A 22796-nucleotide genomic window follows, 5' to 3' on the forward strand; every position below is an offset into this window, starting at 1 on the left:
TTTTCTCTCTTACCTGAAATATAGAAAACATACTAAATAGAACATTAGAAATTCACAATGTCTTAAATATATTTTACTAAGACATTCTTGAATATGTTAAACATATATAAAAGTGACACTAAAATGCAATTTTTTATCACTTGCTCTATTTAGTGCATGAAATGCAATATTCTTATAAAATTGAAGACAATGCACATGAAATGATCCCAAAATGACTTTAAAATGTTTATGCTTACATGCCACACTATGGGTTTATCATATAACCCCCTACTTAAACATTGCTAGTCCCTTAGCAATGATGTATAACCAAGCATAAAGATTTTCTTATGATGATGGTTGACTTTAGAGGCTAGTTCTCTTTCAAGTGGGTTAGCTACCTTTGAAGGTGAGGATTATACTAGGGAAGTTTCTCATCACATATCAACCTCTCGATTACTTACGCTACTTATGAGTTGAGTCCTTTACGAGCTTCTCTGTACACTTAGTAAAATTTTAATCCCCCTCTTTCTTTTGGTACTATCCAACATCCATTGAACTCACCATCTAGCTGAGCACGCATACTGTCGTCCACTCTATTTGAGAATATATGGATAAATAAGCTTGATGCCTATCATTATTTTGTATACAATTGATATTTCCCCTTTGAAGTTTTTCTTTGGCTGTTGCCTTGCGGGATTGAAAATATGAGGCATATTGATGGAGCGCTGATGGCGCAGCACCGCCCGAGCCCCCAAAGACGCCTTCGTAGACGTCACCGTCGCCATCGACATCGTCACCGGTACGCATTCAGCCCACCTGGCAAGCCAAGGCGACGGTACGAACGCCCGGATTCAAGTACTCCGGGTAGTGGCACCTTATCTTCAATATCCGTTCGTCGTTTTCATTCGTGTTTTGGTTCGTCGTTCACCATCTGTTGTTTTACATTCAGTTACGCTCATGTGTAAAGAGGGAAGATCCATTCTCCCCTCTATGTCGTGTCTTTCCCCTTTCATTTTCTTTTTTTTTTGTGTTTATGGACTCAAGTGCATGGGGGGGGTCATCCACGTTCTCCTATAAGAAGGGATCGTGGATGACCAAACGAAGCTCCCTTTTGCTTTGAAGAAGTTATTTTGAAAAGAGAGAAGGGTCGCCTATCGTAGAGAAAGGAGAGGAAAAGAAGGAGAGGAAGAAAGGAGAAGGGAAAGGAAGAGAAGGAGAAGAAGAGTTAGGCCTGCCGCCGCCGCCGCCGCGTAGACTGTCCGCGCACGCACGCTGCCACCGCCTTAGGCCTGCCGCCGCTCATCCGCGCAGATCGCGCGCGTACGCGCCCGCCGCCGCCGTCGTCCGGCCACGCTGATTGCCCGCGCACGCTCGCCACCGCTGCCACAGGCTTGCCACCGCTCGTCCGCACAGACCGCGAGCGCACACGCACGCCGCCGCCTCCAGCCCGTCGTCGACGCCGTCCGTGTTTTCCACGCGCGGCGGCCGCCGCCTCCGTCTCAGAACCATCGCGTCCTCCTCCGTCCTCAAGCCGGAGCACCGCCGTCATTGGTTGTTCGCCGTCGTCCACTTCCGCTGCCCGCCGCGCTCGCACTCCGGTACGCCGCGGAACGACCGCCGCGAATCGGCCCCTGTCACGCGACCGAAAGCGCCGAAGACTCTTCGGTGTCCAGGTCGACCGGTCAAATGACCGACCCGACCCGATCGACCGGTCCGACCCGGACGACCGGTCCGACCCGATCAGTTGGGTCCGACGCAATCGACCGGTCGAACCAATCGACCGGTTCGAACCGAATCAAGCGACCTGTCTCTTATTTCTTGCAGTGCATTTTCGGTTGCCTCCACCACGCTCGAGTTAGACATAGGTGAGCGTGAAAGGTTGAGTGAAAACGTATCGCTACTCGAGCGTCTTTCCCCGTTTGGTACGAGTCGGGTTCGCCCCCCCATGCGAGCACTCCTCGGCGGGATCTTTCCTGTTCTGCGCCGTAACTTGCTCGTCCGCCCGGACGAGGATCAGGAGGTCTACCACTGTCTCCGGCGACCCCATCGTTGTCTCAACGGTCAGCATCCCATTTGCTTGTCGGCAGCCGCACGTACTAGATACCCTTGCCGAGCATTGCATCATAGGTCGCCCACGTAGGGACCCCCCTTGGTCAGACGACTTCCCACGGGACGACGTCCAACTTCGTCATTCTCGACACTGAATCTCATCACCTCGGTGATGGCAGGATCTCGGCCCTGACGTTGTCCTGCATCAAGCGCACCAGCCCGCTCCACTGGTGACGCCTCCAGAGACACCGTCATCATCATCGACAGTTCCACCGGTTCGCGTCCAACCCGATTGGCAAGCCAAGGCGCAAGTGAAGAAACCCGGGTTCAAATACCCCGGGTAGAACACGTCCACACGTGTTCAGTACGACAGCCATTTTTATCATATACATATTTGTGTTTGTGTTCGTATTTCACGCTCGTGATCGTGTCATTTTCGACTTAGTTTTTGTTCGTTTTCATGTGTCAATTGTTTTCTTAATTTATTTTTTTGTAAAATGGGACCCCATATCATAAGGGTCCCATAATGGACCCTCTTGTAAGGGCCCATCATGGCCCTATATAAGGCCATGATGGGCACCAAAAAGTTTTAGATTTGTTTTGTGTTATTGTGGAAGTTAAATTCATTTCAGATCTCACCAGGATGAAGAAAGGAGGAGGAAGGGGAAGAGAAGAGGAGAGGAGAAGAGGAAGAAGAGGAAGAGTGAACATGAATCAGGGTTGCACCTCGATTGTCCCGTGGAGTCTGCATCATCAGTTTTCTCATCATTCTCGTCTCACTGCCGCAAGATGATGCTTATCGTTTGACGTCCTGCAACATATTGGGGTGGGAAGCCACTGTCGCTCCACCGTACGATGTGTAGCTGATTTCCGCGCATTAGAATGGTCCTCCCGATCGCTCGCTCCCCCGTCGACCCGATCACCTGAACCGTCGACGTTAGGATTTTCAAAGCTTCTGATTGAGCCACCACGTTGCCTCCTAGAAAGATTGTTGTTGCCACGAACCCGCATGTGACAACAACAAAATCCCGCGCGCAAGAAGTGTGCTATCTCTCGACGTGGCTGGATTTTCTGTGGTCAATGCGACCGCATGGAGTGCATTGTTGCAACCTGGAATGCCACGCCTTGGTTACCTGAGATGCCCAACTCCTCAGTCGGCCATGCCACAACTCATCTGATGTCAAAGGCACATTGCGCACACGAGCCCGACATTCTACAACCCGCACCCTAGTCCTATGACGAGCCACGAGCACGACCTTGCAACGTAACGACGACGACACCACTGCTGTGGAAACTCACTTCAAAGATACCGGAAGAGCCACGATCCGCCGCCCTTTTCACCAAGTTGAACGGTCTCTGCCCGCAGAGTCCCTCCAGCATGTCCTACGTCACTCATGCGTGCGCGCCACGACATTGCACCCGGACTTAGGGCCGCCCGCTCTAGTGTTGCGGCCGCTTTCATTGTGATTGCTGCCCACATCTAGTCTAGCACGACGATCATTCCGGCAACGATGAACGTCGACCAATCTTCTCCGGCCATGCCAATCCGCCGATACTGTCGCGTCCGTTGAGCCTCGGTCAATCGCTCATTATGCCTCGTCTTCGTGTCACTCCTTCTCTTGCCCTCATTCGTCTAACACTCCTCATCCTTGACTATCTCCTGCTACATGCTCTAGTGCCATGCCATTGTCGCTTGATGAGTCACTCCGTGCTTCCCTTCTTGTATGATCCCATCGCACTTGCCCGCACCGACCCTTGCACCGACGAAGACTCCGACAATGATCGATAGAGTGGACGAGGTATGTCGTTCCTCTCTCTTGTCAGTTACATTACTTTCTTCAGTATATTTTTGGCTGCAGGTCACCGTGCTGGGGATAGTTTAGGTGAGAGAATAAATTGAGAAAACTACGATTCGAGTGATTTCTTAGGGTACGGGTCGAGCCCGTCCGTTACGTGGGAGCACCAACAGAATTATTCCAATCAGCATTGTGGTCACCGTTGTCGCTCCAACTACGTTCAGAAGGTCACTTTCACCATCACTGGTCACCCATCTAGAGCTTGGAAATCGGCGAATCCCCACAAGTCGAGACCTGCATGTACTAGCACCTAGGTTACGTCATCACATAGTTACATATCCCTTAGGGATTTATCCATCAGACGACGTCACATACGACATCTGATATCACATATAGATCACACATTTCTCTGGCCCTTGCTCCATATCCTGCTTCTTGTTCTTCTTTCTCATAGCTTTCACCCTTTTGTAGGTGTTTGAGCTTTTATCAGTTTCAGGATGAAGATTTACATTTAGGAGCTTAGGCTTGAGACAAGAGATTTACAGCACGTCTCAAGGCTATAAGGTGGGAATCAATGACTAAAGAATAGGCTCAGAAGTTCAGATTGGTCATGTTCATTCACTGGATAGTACAGGGAATCGCACATTGACTCATTGTCTAGTCTTGAGTGAAGAGACGCCAAGGACTGTCGATCATGATCATGGTGATAGATTCCTAGTTTCACCTCTTTTCCTCAGGTGGTTCACCACACTATTCAAGAGATGCTAGATCCCTTGTTCATTCTTCATCTAAGAAGTCACCAGCTTGGATGTTTAAGTGGGTTATGTGTATATGCACTTGAAGGAGCATGTAATGCAGCACGTTGTAAGAATAAAATTCGCAACCCCCATTGATAAATTATGCTTATCAATGATGTGCATGAAAAACACAAGTAGAAGGGGTATAAAAAAACCAAATAAATCTGCTCCTTGGCTTCCAGCAGTTTGGCCTCTTCATGGTCGGCTTGGTTGACAAGACGTGATGTATCCTAAGGGTTCAACTCCTCGGCCATTTTATTAGAAGAAAGTAAAATTCTAACTATAAAATCAAATATAAATATAAACATTGAAACTAGGATAGTGGACTCATTTGTCTCCCAGAAAACACTGATTTTATAGTCTTTAGTCAGACTTTATAGAATTTCATAAAAGAAATTCTATCCCCATGTGAATATACTTGTATTTAAAAATCCCTTGATTTCTAACAAGTGTGATTTCAATGTCGGCGGGAAGTCAAGGTGCCTTTTGTCCTTTGAATGATTTTCAATAAACTCAGAAGCCTCCCTTTTAAAATTATTTTCAATGTACTTTAAAAATTCAAGCCAATATTTAGAATTGTGATCCTCAAGTGGTTCCTCTAAATTTGGCTTCTCATCACCCTCAAAATACGGAGAGTCTAAACATGTGTTTATTGAAATTATCGTGAGGGTACATTTATGATCCTCAAATGTACCTTCCCTTTCATTTATAGTTATCGTGGGGGCTTTGTCCACAACCTCATAAAATAGAGGCTCAATCACTACGTCAACTCCCACATTATCACTGAGTACTTTTCCTAATGAAACACTAGAGGAATCTGAAAATGTGTTATCTCCTCTATATGTAGGATCATTTAATTCATATGTACCTTTACTTTCATCTATGATGATTGTGGGGTCAACATCATTATCCTCAAAGAGTGGATGCTCCATCACCCTATCTACACTTACATTGTCCCCTAGGAGATCTTCCAAACTATGATTAGGGATGTGTTCTGGTTCATTCCCAAAAATATGATGAGATTCACCAATATGATGAGATTCTAATTTATCTAATATTTTCATCAAATCTTCATTTCTATTGCTTATTAGTTCTAGTTTCTCCATCATCTTCATCATCATATCCTTCATAGATTGCTCAATGGGGGATGAATGGGGCTCATCCATGGCATATGAGTCATCATCCCTAGGGAGAGAGTGATATTGTTCATGACTTCTCTCTTGTTCAAAGGAAGAAAATTTATATCCACGTTGTGGCTCATGGTACCCACAAGTGTCATGTTGACTTTGCTCTAGTGGATGGAGGTGATTGCACTGCCCTTGATCTTGCATTTCTGTACCCTGTCTATCATGAGAGAACTCCTCTTACAGTCGTCCTCAGGGTATGAGCTATGAAATCCTGCTCTTTGATTACCTCCATATTTCCTCATAAATTCATACTCCGCCTCATCCCATGTATACAAATCCATAGATATCTCCCTAAACCAATCTTTAGCTTGACCCGTCATGGAGAAGGGAAATAATCTCATTCTTACCGTCTCGAGTGGAATGTGACAAAAGTGGTCACTATCGCATGCATAGAGGAAATCTGCAAGATACTCATAAGGTTTTTCCATTGGATATCCATGATAAACTGGTAGGAGATTAATCATATAAGGCTCCACCCTAAAGATTGTGCCTCTATCAAAGGATGCATGATTCCTAGTGTCATGCTTAAGAGGTGTTGACCTAGGATGTTCTTCAGGGCCTACTCTGCCCTGGATTTGATAATTCCGGGCCATAGTGTTGTTGGATATTGAGGAGTCATGTTGTCCAATATCGGATTATGTGTAGGGTGAGTACAATATCCGATAATCATTTGCTAAATCATACCTACCCCAAGGGACGATTGGTATTCATACTCTGAATGAGCATGGTTCCAACCAAAGTTTCCCTCCATGATTAATCATGAGAGGGTAGGTACATAGAGATTATATATGATATCTCTTTCAAAGGGTATAATATAAAATCATTGAAAATAGAAATGTAAAGAACACAAAAATATATGAAAATTAGAAATTAGAAAATAAAATTCACCTGAAATTTAAGTATTTCCTATACCTGCAACAAGGTTAGCAATAATGCTAGCAAGTATAAAAAAATATTTCAGTTAAAATAATCTTACTTAGGAGAGAAAAGATGTCAAATCTACCACTAAGTAAGATGTCTAATATTACTTAGGAAAAACTCAAACTATTTACCCTTTCTCGTGTATCATCCTCACATCCTGAGCAATTAATGATCAACGGGAAACATTGTTGCGGGCATTTGATTTCCTTTTTGTGGGCTCAGTAAAAACTCCAACGTTCAAAAATCCGACGGAAATCAGGGTGACATTTGTCGGAAGACGAGAATTCTCGCAAGCCGCCGGAGAGATGTGAAAATTTATGATTAATACTCTCTTAATAAGTTATCGTGCTCTAATCCGCATGTATGATTATAGTGTTATGATTTTTCTCATAAACTGCGAAAATTAACGATGATGCGGACTCGGGGGAGCCTAACTGGTCCAATGCTTAACACTCCGTCTGCGTGCGCAGAGACATAGTTATTATAAGGTATAGAGATACGATGACACTGATACGTTGATGTAAGAGAGATAATCATATAACGGGCGGATGGAAGAATATATATATATATATATATATATATGTATATGTATATATATATATATATATATATATATATATATATATAGAGAGAGAGAGAGAGAGAGAGAGAGAGAGAGAGAGAGAGAGAGAGAGAGAGAGAGAGAGAGAGAGAGAGAGAGAGAGAGAGAGAGAGAGAGAGAGGTTGTCGAAGCGGGATGGGATTCCGGGATAGCGACAAACAGTCTCGCCTGGGATTGCAGAGATGCTGCCTTGAGAGATAGATAGATAGATAGATACAGAAAAAGGGAGGACGGAGGCAGAGGGAGAGAGAGACAGAGATTGGGAGAGGAAGAGGGACAGAGAGGAAAAGATGGAGAAAGAGACAGAAAAGAGGGAGAGAGAGGGAGAAAGAGAGCAAGAGAGTGGGCGGGGTAAAGGGAGAGACATAAAAAAGAGGAAGAAAGATACATAAAGAGAAGAAGAGGGAGAGAGAGACATGAAAAGAAGAAGAGGGAGAGAGAGACATGAAGAGAAGAAGAGGGAGAGAGACACATAAGGAGAAAAAATCGGGAGAGAGAGACATAAATAGAAAAAGAGGGAGAGAGAGACATGAATAGAAGAAGAGGGAGAGAGATACATAAAGAGAAAAAAGAGGGAGAGAGAGACATGAAGAGAAGACGAGGGAGAGAGATACATAGAGCGGAAAGAGGGAGAGAGAAACACACACAGAACGAAAAGAGGGAGAGAGAGACACACACAGAGGAAAATAGGGAGAGAGACATAGAGAGGAAAGAGGGAGAGAGAGAGAAAGAGAGAGGGACATAGAGGAAAGAGGGAGAGGGAGACATAGAGAGAAAAGAGAGAGACAGACATAGAGGAAAGAGGGAGAGAGACATAGAGAGAAAAGAGAGAGAGAGAGAGACATAGAGAGAAAAGAGAGAGAGACAGAGGAAAGAGGGAGAGAAAGACACGGAGATTAGGGAGAGAGAGAGAGGGATGTAGAGGAAAGAGGGAGAGGGAGACAAAGAGAGAAAAGAGAGAGACAGACATAGAGGAAAGAGGGAGAGAGACATAGAGAGAAAAGAGGGAGAGCGAGAGACATGGAGAGAAAAGAGAGAGACAGACATAGAGGAAAGAGGGAGAGAGACATAGAGAGAAAAGAGGGAGAGAGACAGACATAGAGGAAAGAGGGAGAGAGACATAGAGAGAAAAGAGGGAGAGAGACAGACATAGAGGAAAGAGGGAGAGAGACATAGAGAGAAAAGAGGGAGAGAGACAGACATAGAGGAAAGAGGGAGAGAGACATAGAGAGAAAAGAGGGAGAGAGAGAGACATGGAGAGAAAAGAGAGAGACAGACATAGAGGAAAGAGGGAGAGAGACATAAAGAGAAAAGAGGGAGAGAGAGAGAGACATGGAGAGAAGAGAGAGAGAGAGACATTGAGGAAAGAGGGAGAGAGAGACATGGAGATTAGGGAGAGAGAGACACAGAGGAAAGAGGGAGAGGGAGACAGAGAAAAAAGAGAGATACAGACATAGAGGAAAGAGGGAGAGAGACATAGAGAGAAAAGAGGGAGAGAGAGAGATGTAGAGAGAAAAGAGAGAGAGACATAGAGAGAAAAGAGGGAGAGAGAGAGACGTAGAGAGAAAAGAGAGAGAGAGAGACATAGAGGAAAGAGGGAGAGAGAGAGACACAGAGGAAAGAGGGAGAGGGAGACAGAGAGAGAAAAGAGAGAGACAGACATAGAGGAAAGAGGGAGAGAGAGACATGGAGATTAGGGAGAGAGAGAGAGACACAGAGGAAAGAGGGATAGAGACATAGAGAGAAAAGAAGAGCGAGATAGAGATAAAAGGAGAAGGAGAGAGAGAGATGGAAGAAGAGACGGGGGGAGAGGGAGCGAGAGATGGGTGGAGAGACGGGAAGAGAGGGGGAGAGTGATAGAGGAGAGAGAGAAAGAGGTGCCAGGTGCCAGGTGCCGAGGTGATGAGGAGGCCAAGTCACTTCCACGCAGACCATCTGCAGAAACGTAAGGCTCAGGCTCGATAGACGACGACGCTTGTGCAGTATAACCTTCGCGTCGTGGCCTTCTTCCACCTTTCCCACCCGTGAACGTCTCTCTCTCTCTCTCTCTTTTCCCACCCGTGAACGTCTCTCTCTCTCTCTCTCTCTCTCTCTCTCTCTCTCTCTCTCTCTCTCTCTCTCTCTCTCTCTCTCTCTCTCTCTCTCTCTCTCTCTCTCTCTCTCTCTCTCTCTCTCTCTCTCTCTCTTTCTCTTTCTCTTTCTCTTTCTCTTTCTCTTTCTCTCTCTCTCACTCTCTCTCTCTCTCATTCATCGAGGAGTGCGGAGTAGCGGGAAGGAGAAGAGGCCTTTCTCATCTCGGTGGCTTACAGGTGACCATCTTCCTCTATCTTTTCCTTCAATGTAATGGGATCATTCAAGCTCGGATGAACCTTACATTTTCGCAGAAAGAGGAGATTTTTGCTTCTTTGAATCACGATCATGGTGAGGAGGACGGTAGACCTCAGGTCCGACACGGTGACGAAGCCCAGTGATGTGATGCGGGCTGCCATGGCCGGGGCGGAGGTAGAAGACGACGTCTTAGGGTTTGATCCGACGGCCAGAAAGCTCGAAGAAGAGATGACGCGGATGACGGGCAAGGAGGCGGCTCTGTTTGTTCCGTCCGGCACCATGGGCAACCTCATCTCCGTTCTCGTCCACTGTGAAGTGAGAGGAAGCGAGGCCATTCTGGGCGATAACTCCCACATACATATATACGAGAATGGCGGTATATCTACGATCGGGGGCGTGCATGCGAAGACGGTGAAGAACAACCATGATGGGACGATGGACTTGGCCCTTATACGAGCTGCCATTAGGCACCCAGATGAAGAGCTCTATTTCCCCACTACCAGGCTCATCTGTCTAGAGAACACTCACGCCAAGTGACCTCTCTCTCTCTCTCTCGCTCTCTCTATCTCCATCTATCTATCTGTCCCTCTCTCCATCTCCATCTATCTGTCCCTCTCTCCATCTCCATCTATCTATCTATCTGTCCCTCTCTCCATCTCCATCTATCTATCTGTCCCTCTCTCCATCCCTATCTATCTATCTGTCTGTCTCTCTCTCCATCTCTATCTATCTTTCTGTCTCTCTCTCCATTTCTATCTATCTATCTACCTGTCTCTCTCTCCAACTCTATCTATCTATCTGCCTCTCTCTCTATCTCTATCTATCTATATGGATCTGTCTCCATCTCTATCAATCTATCCATCTATCTGTCTCTCTCTCTATCTCTATCCATCTATCTGTGTCTCTCCATCTCTATCTATCTATCTGTCTTTCTCTCTATCTCTATCTATCTATCTATCTTTCTCACTCTGCATTTCACATCCATCCATTTCTCTTTTTGGGCTTAACAGTAGCGGAGGAAGATGCATCAGCGGAGAGTACACGGATCAAGTGGGATTGATTGCCAAGGAACACGGTTTAAAACTCCACATCGATGGCGCCCGCATCTTCAATGCGTCTGCAGTAGGTTTCCTGATCTCTCTTTCTACATCTCTGTCTCAATCTATATATATCTCTTATATTCTGTCTCTCTCTCTCTCTCTCTATTTCCCTCTGGCTCTCTCTACATGTTTATATCTCTATTGCTATCTTTCTCTCTCTGACTCTCTCTCTATGTGTAGATCTCTCACTGACTCACTCTATCTCTTTCTGTCTCTCCCGCTCTCTCTGTCCTACGCACTCTATTTATCTATGTCTGCCTCTCTCCATCTCTAACTTTATTTATCTCTCTGACTCTCTCTGTCTGCCTCTGCCCGAATATCTCTATCTGACTCTCTCGAACTCTGTGTTTCTATCTCTCTCTCCGACACTCTCAATATCTGTATCTGTATCTCGGTCTATATATTTATCTATATCTTACTCTCTCTATCTCTGTATATCTCTCTATTTATATCTATCTTTTCCTATCGGACTCTCTTTCTATCTGTATCTATCTATTCCTCTCTGACTCTCTCTATCTGTATCTATCTATTCCTCTATGACTTTCTCTCTATCTGTATCTATCTATTCCTCTACCACTCTCTCTCTATGTGTATCCATCTATTCCTCTCTGACTCTCTCTCTCTGTATCCATCTATTCCTCTATGACTCTCTCTCTCTCTGTATCCATCTATTCCTCTATGACTCTCTCTCTCTGTATCCATCTATTCCTCTATGACTCTCTCTCCATATCTATCTATTCCTCTATGACTCTCTCTCTATCGGTATCAATCTATTCTTCAATGATTCCGGTTCTATCTGTATGTATTTAATTCTATCTGTCTCTTTCTGGCTCTTTGTCTCTCTTTCTCTTTCCATCCATTTCTCTCTCTAAAATGGTTGCTTTGACCGACGCCAGGCTCTGGGAGTCCCCGTTCAGAGGCTGGTCCAAGCAGCTGATTCTGTCTCTGTACGCGCCACTGCTCCCTGATCTAATCCTTCTGACTTCTGCCCCATTGACCGTTGACTTTGGTTGACTATCTGTCTACCAGATATGCTTGTCCAAGGGAGTCGGCGCCCCTGTTGGCTCCGTCATCGTCGGCTCCAAGTCATTCATTTCCAAGGTAGATTTACGATTTAATCACTTAATTAATCAGCAAAATTCATATTAAATTTAAGATTTTATACCTCAGGCCAGGAGGCTGAGGAAGACTCTCGGCGGAGGGATGAGGCAGGTGGGCGTTCTCTGCGCCGCCGCGCTTGTAGGACTCAGAGACCACGCTGGCAGGCTCCAGGATGATCATCGTAGGGCCAAGATTTTCACAGGTCACTCTTCCAAATTGATCCGACGGTTGGCATTTTTTCAGCAAAAAAAACAAAAAAAGTCACCTTTCTTTTCCACCCAGAGGGCCTGCGCCAGATCAAGCAGCTCAAGGTCGACGCTGAATCGGTGGAGACAAACATGGTTAATACTTCTCTTGATCAACATTTCTAGCTTATTTTTATTAATTAATTCGTTAATGGGTCAGATTTTCTTCGAGCTCAAGGAGAGCTTGAAATCTTCTCCGGAGGTGTTCTGCGAGATCCTGCAAGAGCAAGGCGTGCTTGCTCTGCCCACAAGCGATACCTGGTGAGTCAACGGGTCAACAAAGTCAACGAGTGGATTGAAAGAATGAATTTGACAGGCCAGTTGACTAATCAATTCGTTTTAGCGTACGGGTCGTTCTTCATCATCAAATATCGGACAGCGACGTGAGCTACGCGTTGGGCAGTATCAAGGTGACTGAATAAAGATCCAGGCAGAGTTTCAATGGGTAGCGAGAGTTGACTTTTCTGACCGTTTTGTTTCTTTTCCAGAGAGCGGTCGCCCAGATTGCAGGAGAGGTTGACCAGTGAGGAACTTCAGCCCGCATCTTCATCGCCGAGTTGCCCCCTTCTACCCCTGAAACTGTTCATTTGCAATTACTTTCAGAAATCCTACGTCAACTATCTAAACGTATCTATATGGATGCAGATATTTCGAGAGAGAGGAATAAATAGAGAGTGTGGAATCAAGAGAGAGAGAGAGGTGAGGAGGAGGCAGAAAGAGAGTGTGAGAGAGTGGAAGGAAGAGAGAGATCAGGGATTGGATGAGAGAGAGTAGTGGACAGATATACTTAGAGAGAGGCGGAGAGAGTAAGAGAAAGAAGTGAGAGCGGACAAGAAGTGAGTGTGCAAGAGAAAGTGAGAGAGAGTAGAAGGGAGATGTGTGAGAGTGGCATAATGGCAAAGTTAAAGAGAGAGGCAAACAGAAAGAATCAGGGAGAGAGAGAGGTAAAAGAGTGGCAGAAAGACAGTTCGAGGGAGAGAGGTAAAAGAGTCGCAAAAAGACAGTTAGAGAGAGGTAAAAGAGTGGCAGAAAGACAGTTAGAGAGAGAGAGAGAGAGGTAAAAGAGTGGCAGAAAGACAGTTAGAGAGAGAGAGAGAGGTAAAAGAGTGGCAGAAAGACAGTTAGAGAGAGAGAGAGGTAAAAGAGTGGCAGAAAGACAGTTAGAGAGAGAGTGGTAAAAGAGTGGCAGAAAGACAGTTAGAAAGAGAGGTAAATGAGTGGCAGAAAGACAGTTAGAGAGAGGTAAAAGAGTAGAAGAAAGACAGTTAGAGAGAGAGGTAAAAGAGTGGCAGAAAGACAGTCAGAGAGAGAGAGAGAGAGAGGTAAAAGTGTGGCAGAAAGACAGTTAGAGAGAGAGAGGTAAAAGAATGGCAGAAAGACAGTCAGAGAGAGAGAGAGAGGTAAAAGTGTGGCAGAAAGACAGTTAGAGAGATAAAAGAGTAGCAGAAAGACAGTTAGAAAGAGGTAAAAGAGTGGCAGAAATACAGTTAGAGTAGAGAGGTGAGGGAGTGGAAGAAAAAGAGAGTGGAAGTGAAGGAGAGAGAGCTCTGTGAGTAGAAGAGAGAGAGAGAAGAGTTGAGGGAGTGGGAGAGAGATAGAGAGAAGAGATATACATTGGGAGAGTTGGATCAGCGAAAGGCGGGATCCTTGTATCTGGAGAAAATGGATGCAATTCCCTGGAAAACTTCGGCCGGGAGGGGGCGAGGAGTGGTAACAAAGGCATCGATATCTTCTTTGAGCTGGGGAACTGAAGTAGCACCAATGATAGAGCTGGCCACATGTGGGCTGTCACGGGTGAAGCCGAGAGCGAGCTCGACAAGAGTCAGCCCATGCTCCTTGGCCAGCTCAAAGTATTTGCCGGTCGCTTCCTGAAACCCACACGTGCTAATTTGTTTGACTTTCAAATTTGACATTGACTGGTGGTTTGACTCTGAGAGGGGCATACCTTGGCCAAGGACTTGTTGTATCTCTCCATGTATCCGGGAAAGAGATTGAGCCGGCAATTCTGGGTGGCTCCATAGTTCGAGTCCAGATACTTGCCGCTTAGAGTTCCCCCCGCTAGTGGCGAATAAGCGAGGAGTCCTATATTGCAGTTCTTGGGCTCGCATACTTCGATAAGATCAACTGCCGAAGAACACAAGAAGCCCAATAATTATCGCACTATGTGTTAGGGCACTGACGAAATTATACCCCCGAATAACAATGAGGTGAAGATCTTTGTGATTGTGTCAATAACAATGCAGAGATCTTGACTCTCACAACAATACAAGAGTTATAGTGCATCCAAATCCAATTATTCAGTCGAGAATGAATAGTAGAAGCAAACGAAGGGCGAGAACCGCGAACTAAAGAACGGAGAAAGATGCTAGGAGTTCTCTCTGGTAGATCGAGTAGCTGATGACCGAATCGGCTACAACAGCTCCACGTGGAGGAGGATCTCCTTCCACTCTTTCGACGTAGTCTGCAACAACTTCTTGATGCCCGATCAAAAACCCACCCCCCCTTTATATAGAGATTCCCCTGATTTATTCAAATACTCGTACGTGCACATCAACTGGCACATGCGACTGAAGCCTTGCGTCTTCGTTTGCTTTGATAAGTCTTCTCCAGAGACTTATCACTATGCAAACTTCACTGTGTAATTTACCTTTATACGCGGACGGGAGCCTTGGACAATCACAAAGAACACCCTGATAATTCTGATATTATTCCCCTCTCAAACCTTAATAACTGTCACCAGATGGTGATAAAAATTGTCATCTTCATCTTCATCTCTATGTTTATCTATGAAATCCTCAAAGTCTTGCAGCTGAAACCCTTAACTAATTACAGATAAAAACCTAATAATTCTAAAAAATACCTTCGAATGGGCACCTGACAAGCAAGTTGTAGCTATTCTGGATGCTAACGATCTTAGGAAGGCCTTCATTTTTCGCAGCGTGAACAAACTCCATCACCCCGAATGAAGTCTCATTCGAGACACCGATGTAGCGGACCTGAAATTGGAGGGTCATGCTTGGCGTTAAAGAGAGGAAAAGTGTTGATGATAACACCCTCGCCAGGGCATATAAGCTATAGCTTCTAGCACAGTGGTAGGTGCTTGAATCTTAATTGAAAAACTAGCAGCAATGGCAGAATAAGAAAGATCAGACCTTTCCGTCGGCGATGAGGTCTTGGAAGGCGCGGAGCTGCTCGTTGAAGGGGACACTCTCCCTCCATCTCGCGGGATTGTATGGGAATTCTCCGAAGAGGGGGACGTAACGATCGGGCCTGAAGTCAAATAATTAATTATCCTTAATTATCATCATTATCCACAATATTCAGTAATCATCATACCCTTAAAAATTATCATCATCTTGGTATCATCACAATGCGTCGCACACGGTTATCGTATACCGTCGTCTTGCAAAGTACCAATATCTGATATTCGCATCTTTATCATAATCAGAATCATTTTCATTTTTTTTGGAGGACAGATACCAAGGATGGCAATAACAAATGCCGACAGTCAACCCGCCTAAAGGGAGCAATTGAAATCTGAGAAATCGAAGTAAGAGAATCACTGGTTTTCACTAACCAGTGAATTTGCAGCAAATCGATGTAGTCAGTGTTCAGTCTCTTAAGGCTCTTCTCCACGCTTTCTTTGATGTTAGCGGCGTCAACCCGCAGGATATCGATATTGTCACGGCAGTAGGATGATCGCTCTGAGTATCCGCATACCTTCGTCGCCAGTATGATCTAAATGCGAAAAAAATCTTAGAAATTATGATAAGAATGTTACATTTTCGGGCTTTCCATACCTTGTCGCGGGGCACAGACTTCATCCAGCTACTGATATAAAGATCAGTTCTTCCTTGAGTTTCCTTCTTCATTGGAATTGGGTACTGAAAATCATGGGAAAGTCTCAGGATCATTGGAATGCAATAAAATTGGAGACTTCAATGGACGCCTCAGACATACGGCTTCTGCGGTGTCCAATGAATTAATTCCGTTTTCAAACGCGTAGCTAAGCATCTCATGGGCTTCCTTCTCCGTGTTCTGCTCGCCGAATGTCATCTGTAGAACGCGAATGAATCAAATTTCACGGAAAAAATAGGTTGAAGAATCAAAAACAAAAACAATTGAGCAGAGCTTCAACGGCAAAAGGCGAAAGCATCGGCGCCGGGTCAATAAACGAAATACAAACCGAATTAGGAATTAAAAGAAAAGGGTACCGTTCCGAGCATGATTTCGCTGACGAATAGGTCGGAGTCCCCGAGTTTCTTGTACTGAATCGGAGTCCCGTTCTGGACTGCTCGGACGCAGGTATTGCGACGGCCGATCTTGCGGCGATTGCTCCCCAATTTCGGCCATGAGAAGCGCCGGCGAGCTACGAGGGAGCCACCGGAGACGACGGCGGATGACGGCGGCGCGCCCACTGAAGCCATCCCCTCCGAAAGCAAGGCCCAACGGCGAACAACGAGATATATAGACGATAACGAACCACTTATCGATCGGATCGAACGACCGGTCGATCGGATCGGCCATCCGAACTCAAGTAGGGAATGGCACGTCCGGGACGGAACGGATAACGGAACGTGACGGAACGGATAACGGAACGTGACGGAACGGATAACGGAACGTGACGGAACGGATAACGGAACGTGACGGACGGTGACGGGACGAAATTATCGTCACCGTCCCGTCAGACGTTCCAGCATATACAAAAATTCCATCACGTTACGTCAGATGTCCCTCCTTTGGGCATCCCATCACGTCCACGTCACCGTCCCCTCACGCGTCCCAGCATATACAAAAATTCCATCACGTTACAACACGCGTCCCCCTGTTGGGCGTCCCGTCACGTCCATGTCACGGTCACCGGTGACATGAGAAAACCCTCCCTCTTTCTCTCTCGTTCCTTTCTCCCAGTGATGTGCAATTATGTGAAATTTCGGTGACTCTCTCTCCTTCCTCTCTCGCGCACTTCTCTCTCTCTCCCTCTTTCTCTCTTGTCCCTTGCTCTTCTCTCTCTCTCTCTAGTTCTTCTGTCTCCCTCTTTCTCTCTCATTCCTTGCTCTTCTCTCTCTGTGCATCTTTCTCTCTCGTTCCTCACTCTACTCTCTCTCTCTCTCGTTCCTCTCTCTCCCTCTTTCTCTCTTGTTCCTCATTCCTCTCTCTCTCTCTCTCTCTCTCTCTCTCTCTCTCTCTCTCTCTCTCTCTCTCTTTCTTTCCTCGCTCTTATCTCTCTCGTTCCTCTCTCCCTCTTTCTCGCTTCTCTCTCTCTCTCATTCCTCTCTCTGGCGCTCTTCTGTAGCTCTCAGGTTCCTCTCTCTCCCTCTTTCTCTCTGGCACTCTTCTGTAGCTCTCACGTTCCTCTCTCTCCCTCTTTCTCTCTGGCGCTCTTCACTCGCTCTCTCGCTCTTCTTGTTGAGGATCCTCCATGACTCAGCAGAACTCAGCAGAGGACAAGACGGAATATAGAGAATATAGAAGAGAAAGCAGTAGAGATAGGAGATGGAGGACAAGACGGAATATAGAGAATATAGAAGAGAAAGCAGTAGAGATAGGAGATGGAGGAGCAAGAGGAAAGGTGAAGAGAGCCGCTGAAGCTTGTAGGAAGCTAGTCGGTCGGTCTTTCTCCCTTGCTCTTTCTCTCTGTTCATCTCTTTCTCATGCTCCTCTCTCCCTGGTGGCTATGTGTGCCCTTCTCTCTCTCTCTCTCTCTCTCTCTCTCTCTCTCTCTCTCTCTCTCTCTCTCTCTCTCTCTCTCTCTCTCTCTCTCTCTCTCTCTCTCTCTCTCTCTCTCTCTCTCTCTCTCTCTCTCTCTCTCTCTCTCTCTCGATCGATCGATCGATCGATCGATCGATCGATATTTCATTCTATCTCTCTCTTCACAAACTCTCTCTCTCTGTTTGTGGCTCTCTCTCGATATCTCTTTCTATCTTTCTTCTTTAAATGTATTTAGAAATTTAACATAACGGCCATCATCGGTGACGGTCGTTCCGTCACGTCACGCGTCCAGGGCACCTCGTCACTGTCACGTAAACCTCGTCACGCGTCACCGTCACTACCTCTGACTTACGTCACCGTCACCGTCACATCATCCATCACGTTTCTGTCACGGTGACATGTGACGTGACAGATGACGATTGTCGTTTCCTAATCCGAACTACTAATCTACCCAAGGGCTCGGTCAACGGTCGGGGCACATGGGATCGATCGTGATAGCCAGCTGTAGGTCTATTGGACAGCTGGCAGTATTTTATTGGACAAAAATTTGATCGAACCTAGACCTGATGTTTGGTCCAGACTCGGTTGGTCATGTTGACTAGTCAACATGAAAGTCAACATCAGGTTGACTTGGTTGGTCCACTGCATTTAATTAGGTATCATTTAAATGTTGCCTTGGGTGGTGAAGTTGTTTTCAATAATCAGAGAGTGAGACAGGGAGAGAGAAAGAATGAAATGACTAGTCAACGTGAGATGACTAGTCATGTTGACTAGTCACTGCATTTAATTAGATATCATTTGAATGTCGCCTTGGGTGGCGAAGTTGTTTTTGATAATCAGAGAGTGAGACAGGGAGAGAGAAAGAGTGAGATGACTAGTCAACGTGAAATGACTAGTCATGATGTTGACTAGTCAACATTAAAGTCAACATCAGGTTGACTTGGTCGGCTCACTGCATTTAATTAGGCATCAATTGAATGTCGCCTTGGGTGACGAAGTTGTATTTGATAATCAGAGAATCAGATAGGGAGAGAGAAAGAGAGATGACTAGGCAGCATGAAATGACTAGTCATGATGTTGACTTGTCAACATGAGATGACTAGTCATGTTGACTCATCAACATGAAAGTCAACATCAGGTTGACTTGGTCGGCTCACTGCATTTCACTAGGCATCAATTTAATGTTGCCTTGGGTGGCGAAGTTGTATTTGATAATCAGAGGAGATGAGATGAATAGAAGAATGTTTGCAGGATTTGACAATCCATTCTTCCCTTAATGTTTGCTGAGAGTGCTCCACTTGCCATTTCTCACTCCATCCTATCGAGTGAAAGCAGGATGAATATTTGTTTTTGAAATTGGTGGGACAGGACAAAAAGTCATTATGTTTGTCACCATCTCCAATTTTTCTCTTCTTTTTGAGGGTCTGGAAGGGACATGACTGAATAAAAAGCAAATAGTTATAAAACACCCAACAATCAAACCTTTCATTATGTTTTATCTTTTGAGTTCAGAATGGATGACCAATGATAGTAATTGATGAGGCGTCTGCAACTTCATCGTCCACACCTAAGCCTTATCTGGTCTAGAAGACCTAACTGGTTCCCTTTTTTAACATTCCTTATCTTTAAAATATGCTAAAATATTCTGGCATAGTCGAGGGATGATTCCAAACTCCTACAATAACTTACCAGAAGGTCATGGATATTGTTCATTTGAGAAAATATTTCTCTCCTGGCAAGCCTACGAAGTCCCATATTATCTATCCTATGATTTAAAACTTAAAGCTTCTCATAGATATCTAGGAAACACCTACTCCATGGCTTTAGGAAAATATTTAGGATCATTAAGAGATCATTGCACAATATCATGGTTTAACAAAACATATTTTATTTTGAAGCACTATGTTGGGATTTGAAAATGTCACTTTCTACATTAAAATATTCGGCTTTCCTCGTTTATCATTAAAGTTCCCAATTGTGGATGATAGAATTTCTCCTACTTTATTGCAAACTTCGTGACCATGATTAGATACAAACTTTATTGTAGGTAACCCCAGAAAAATAGAGGGCAGAAACTTGTAATACTAACATGACCATTCCATTTTCATTTGAAAAGATTGTGTAAACATGCCTAGACAAATGAAGAAAGGAGAAAAATAATCACACCATTTCCTCTAAGGAATACTGTAAACATCATCTCCAAACATCATGTCAGAACATCTTATGCAAATGCCAAAGCCACTGCAAGTTATTGTTTCCTCATTGCATTGAAAGCATGTCATGACCCATTTTGAATCTCAAGTGATTTCTACATGCCTTGGGGTGCCATAAATGAGAATTTATAAACTTGTATGAATGCCTATAATTAGTTAATGTGCAATAATATATAAAAACTCACAGTCTTCTTCAGGTCAAACAAAATATGATTCTAAATTGTATTATATTATCTAAATTTCCGTCCTTTTTTTTTTAATTTGGATATTTCCTTCGATTTATTTTTTAAAAAAGTTTAGTATCTTAATCAATTGTAATATCACAAGATTTGATTATGAAAGAGGCTTGGTGGAAATTTATGTGACACATATCCTAAGGAGAAGACTATTTATACAGAATTTATCAAATTAATCTCTTCATCTTTGTGTTTTATTTGAAAACCTTCTTCCCCACTGGACAAATTTCTTGATGTTTGATTTAAAATAACCCAATCCAGTAGATCTTTTATTGCTCTTCTCTGTGTCCATGATACGAATGATTTTTACCCTTGATATCTAATGAATTCCTGACATGTATCGCTCCAAGGTTATGACTTCACACTCGTAGAAGAACTCTGACATAAAATTTTCAATAGTCCACCAATAAATATTAAACACATTCCTCAGAGAGGAAGAAAGAGATTTCTATTTGCAATATTCTGTATGTATTTCTCTTTTGACTTAATAAATATCAAATCTAATTCCAAAACTATATCAAACTTCCTTAAATTATAATGAAACTTAAACCATAGTATTCAAAGGTATTTCCAAACTTTGAACATTAATATAAAAGTATGCTACGCAAATATGTTCCCAGGAAAAAGACATTTATTTATTGTATCAGTTAATTTAAATTTCATTATCATCTTCCACAATTAGTTAAGCCCAGTCCCAATCCAAAGTAATTTTTATAATTTGAACAAATGTGATCTAGACCGTTTCTTTGCCTTGTCTCATTCATCTTTTATTGCGTTCTCCTTCAAAGTGATATGATTTTTATATCATCTTGCTAGAGTATATAATTATCTTACAAGAGTATACCATCTTTTGTCCGTTTGAAAATATTTTGGCTTAGTAAGAAAAAGAATAAAAAATACATGATTATTATTCTGGCTTGACGAGTAAAACCCAAAATCGTGAGAGTTCAATCAAATATTATTTCATATATCTATATTGTTATAATCCATAAAATTAAATCATATATGTGCTTTAGTCTTTTTAAATATAAAAAAATATGAAATTCACATACAAACAGTGAATAAATGAATATTTTTATTTAATCATTTTTTAACCTTATGCACATGAATAAACAAAAAATTGATATTACCATGTCAAAATATGTTTAAGAAAAAGCGTAGTGAGAACTCATTAAAACATTATCAAATCGTGTTATATAATCAACAACTGATTGAGCTCAAGATAAAATTTCCAAAGACACTAAAATTCATTTTATTCCTCTATTTCAAAGAAATTATGTTAAGAACTGATTAAAATTTGTCTAGATTTGTTGAAAGACTCAATTTATATTTGAAAAAGTATGTGGAAAATTTTCATTTATAAACAGTTGATTTTTTTTTGTAAAACGTCTATTTATTTTATGAACATCAATATACTAATCATCTAATCAATGTATTTTTTTTAATTTTAATTGAAACACACACTAGATTTTCCATGAATGTTGCTGATATTTCCTAAGCATAGGCTCACCTGAATCCTAATGAATTTGAAGTTTAAGCTTTAAGGGTATTTTTAGCACAATGCTTTAATGTGTGTTTTGATGAATCTTCAAAATGATGCATGCCTCAATATGGGTTGTGATCAAAGCACAATAGGCCCCCGGTCAAGTAGTTGGCTGATTGTATGTGAATATATAATAAGAGCCTTAGATATATTAAAAAGGTTACTTAGTTTGACCATACACTGAACAAGTCAAATCATGTATTTAGGACTTGTAATTTTATGATATGAAGATAAACATAACTTTTTACCACTGTTCAGGTATTTGTGTAAATTTATCTTCATTTGATTTGTTGAATAACTTGTTCAAAATCTTAATTGCTACCTTCAAGTATTTAAGGATGAATTTATTGATGATTTAATGAAAACTAATTAGATGAAGATATTATTATCCAATGGTGATATCTTTATTTATATGATGCGGTAAACACATCTAAAAGTTTAATATTATTTTAAATCTCAAGTCCTTGGCATAACGGCTAGGTGATAAGCTCGAAAAATGTGTGTTTAATGTCGTCATTTTAGCGTTTTTGAACTTAAGCAATAAAATTTATTTATCCCATAGTGCTCAAGTAAGGGGTCAAACCCTAGGGAGGTGAGGGAGAAATTCAATTTTTATTGCATTAGGGTTTAGAACTCTAAATTTAACAGATATGAAATTTTTTACTCAAGTAATAGAAAATGCTTGTAACTTGTATCTAACTTTCTAACTTTTTAAATTCACGTTACCACAATTAACAGAGACTTATTTTCTATCTTTTTGGCAATCAATGAGAACCAAATTTATGATTACTTACCAATTCCTGATGAGAGTTTCTAAACAATCCCCTAACTTAGATCGACTATGTGCCAATTTGATATTAGATTTTTGTAATTTTAGTACTGCTCTTCACTAACTTGTTTTAACAATAAAGTCTAGATTAGAAGTCGACAGCGGACATTCATCATTTATCTGCCCTAAAAACTTAATTTGATTGAATTATGTTTTTAG

At 43.1% G+C, this 22796-nt stretch overlaps 2 protein-coding genes across 2 annotated transcripts; one reads left to right on the forward strand and one right to left on the reverse strand.

Annotated features, from left to right (window-relative positions):
* The first annotated feature begins 9168 nt into the window (after positions 1-9168).
* LOC144700266 (low-specificity L-threonine aldolase 1-like) lies at positions 9169-12772 on the forward strand. The gene is made up of 10 exons (XM_078571737.1): positions 9169-9639; positions 9715-10191; positions 10669-10780; positions 11655-11705; positions 11788-11859; positions 11929-12061; positions 12142-12200; positions 12265-12365; positions 12448-12514; positions 12593-12772. Exons 2-10 carry the CDS (start codon positions 9749-9751, stop codon positions 12629-12631), a joined length of 1077 nt encoding a protein of 358 aa, XP_078427863.1. The 5' UTR covers positions 9169-9639; positions 9715-9748; the 3' UTR covers positions 12632-12772.
* Positions 12379-16538, reverse strand: LOC144700265 (NAD(P)-linked oxidoreductase superfamily protein). Its single transcript, XM_078571736.1, has 9 exons — positions 16319-16538; positions 16065-16160; positions 15905-15988; positions 15682-15842; positions 15257-15374; positions 14965-15100; positions 14050-14228; positions 13718-13972; positions 12379-12683 (listed from the first exon to the last, which is right to left on the reverse strand). The coding sequence occupies exons 1-8, from the start codon at positions 16529-16531 to the stop codon at positions 13733-13735; spliced, it is 1227 nt and encodes a 408-aa protein (XP_078427862.1). The 5' UTR covers positions 16532-16538; the 3' UTR covers positions 12379-12683; positions 13718-13732.
* Positions 16539-22796: the final 6258 nt, after the last annotated feature.

This window comes from Wolffia australiana, chromosome 2 (assembly GCF_029677425.1).
Source record: "Wolffia australiana isolate 7733 chromosome 2, ASM2967742v1".
Lineage (NCBI taxonomy): Eukaryota > Viridiplantae > Streptophyta > Magnoliopsida > Alismatales > Araceae > Wolffia > Wolffia australiana.

Excerpts from the sequence above, each read along its gene's own strand:
- LOC144700266 (XM_078571737.1), top strand. The coding sequence starts at position 9,749 with ATGGTGAGGAGGACGGTAGACCTCAGGTCCGACACGGTGACGAAGCCC. Across the intron at positions 10,192-10,668 it reads CTAGAGAACACTCACGCCAA|TAGCGGAGGAAGATGCATCA; the intron begins GTGACCTCTCTC and ends TGGGCTTAACAG. Across the intron at positions 11,706-11,787 it reads AAGCAGCTGATTCTGTCTCT|ATATGCTTGTCCAAGGGAGT; the intron begins GTACGCGCCACT and ends TCTGTCTACCAG.
- LOC144700265 (XM_078571736.1), bottom strand. The coding sequence starts at position 16,531 with ATGGCTTCAGTGGGCGCGCCGCCGTCATCCGCCGTCGTCTCCGGTGGC. Across the intron at positions 15,989-16,064 it reads CATTGGACACCGCAGAAGCC|TACCCAATTCCAATGAAGAA; the intron begins GTATGTCTGAGG and ends CATGATTTTCAG. Across the intron at positions 15,101-15,256 it reads ACCTCATCGCCGACGGAAAG|GTCCGCTACATCGGTGTCTC; the intron begins GTCTGATCTTTC and ends CTCCAATTTCAG.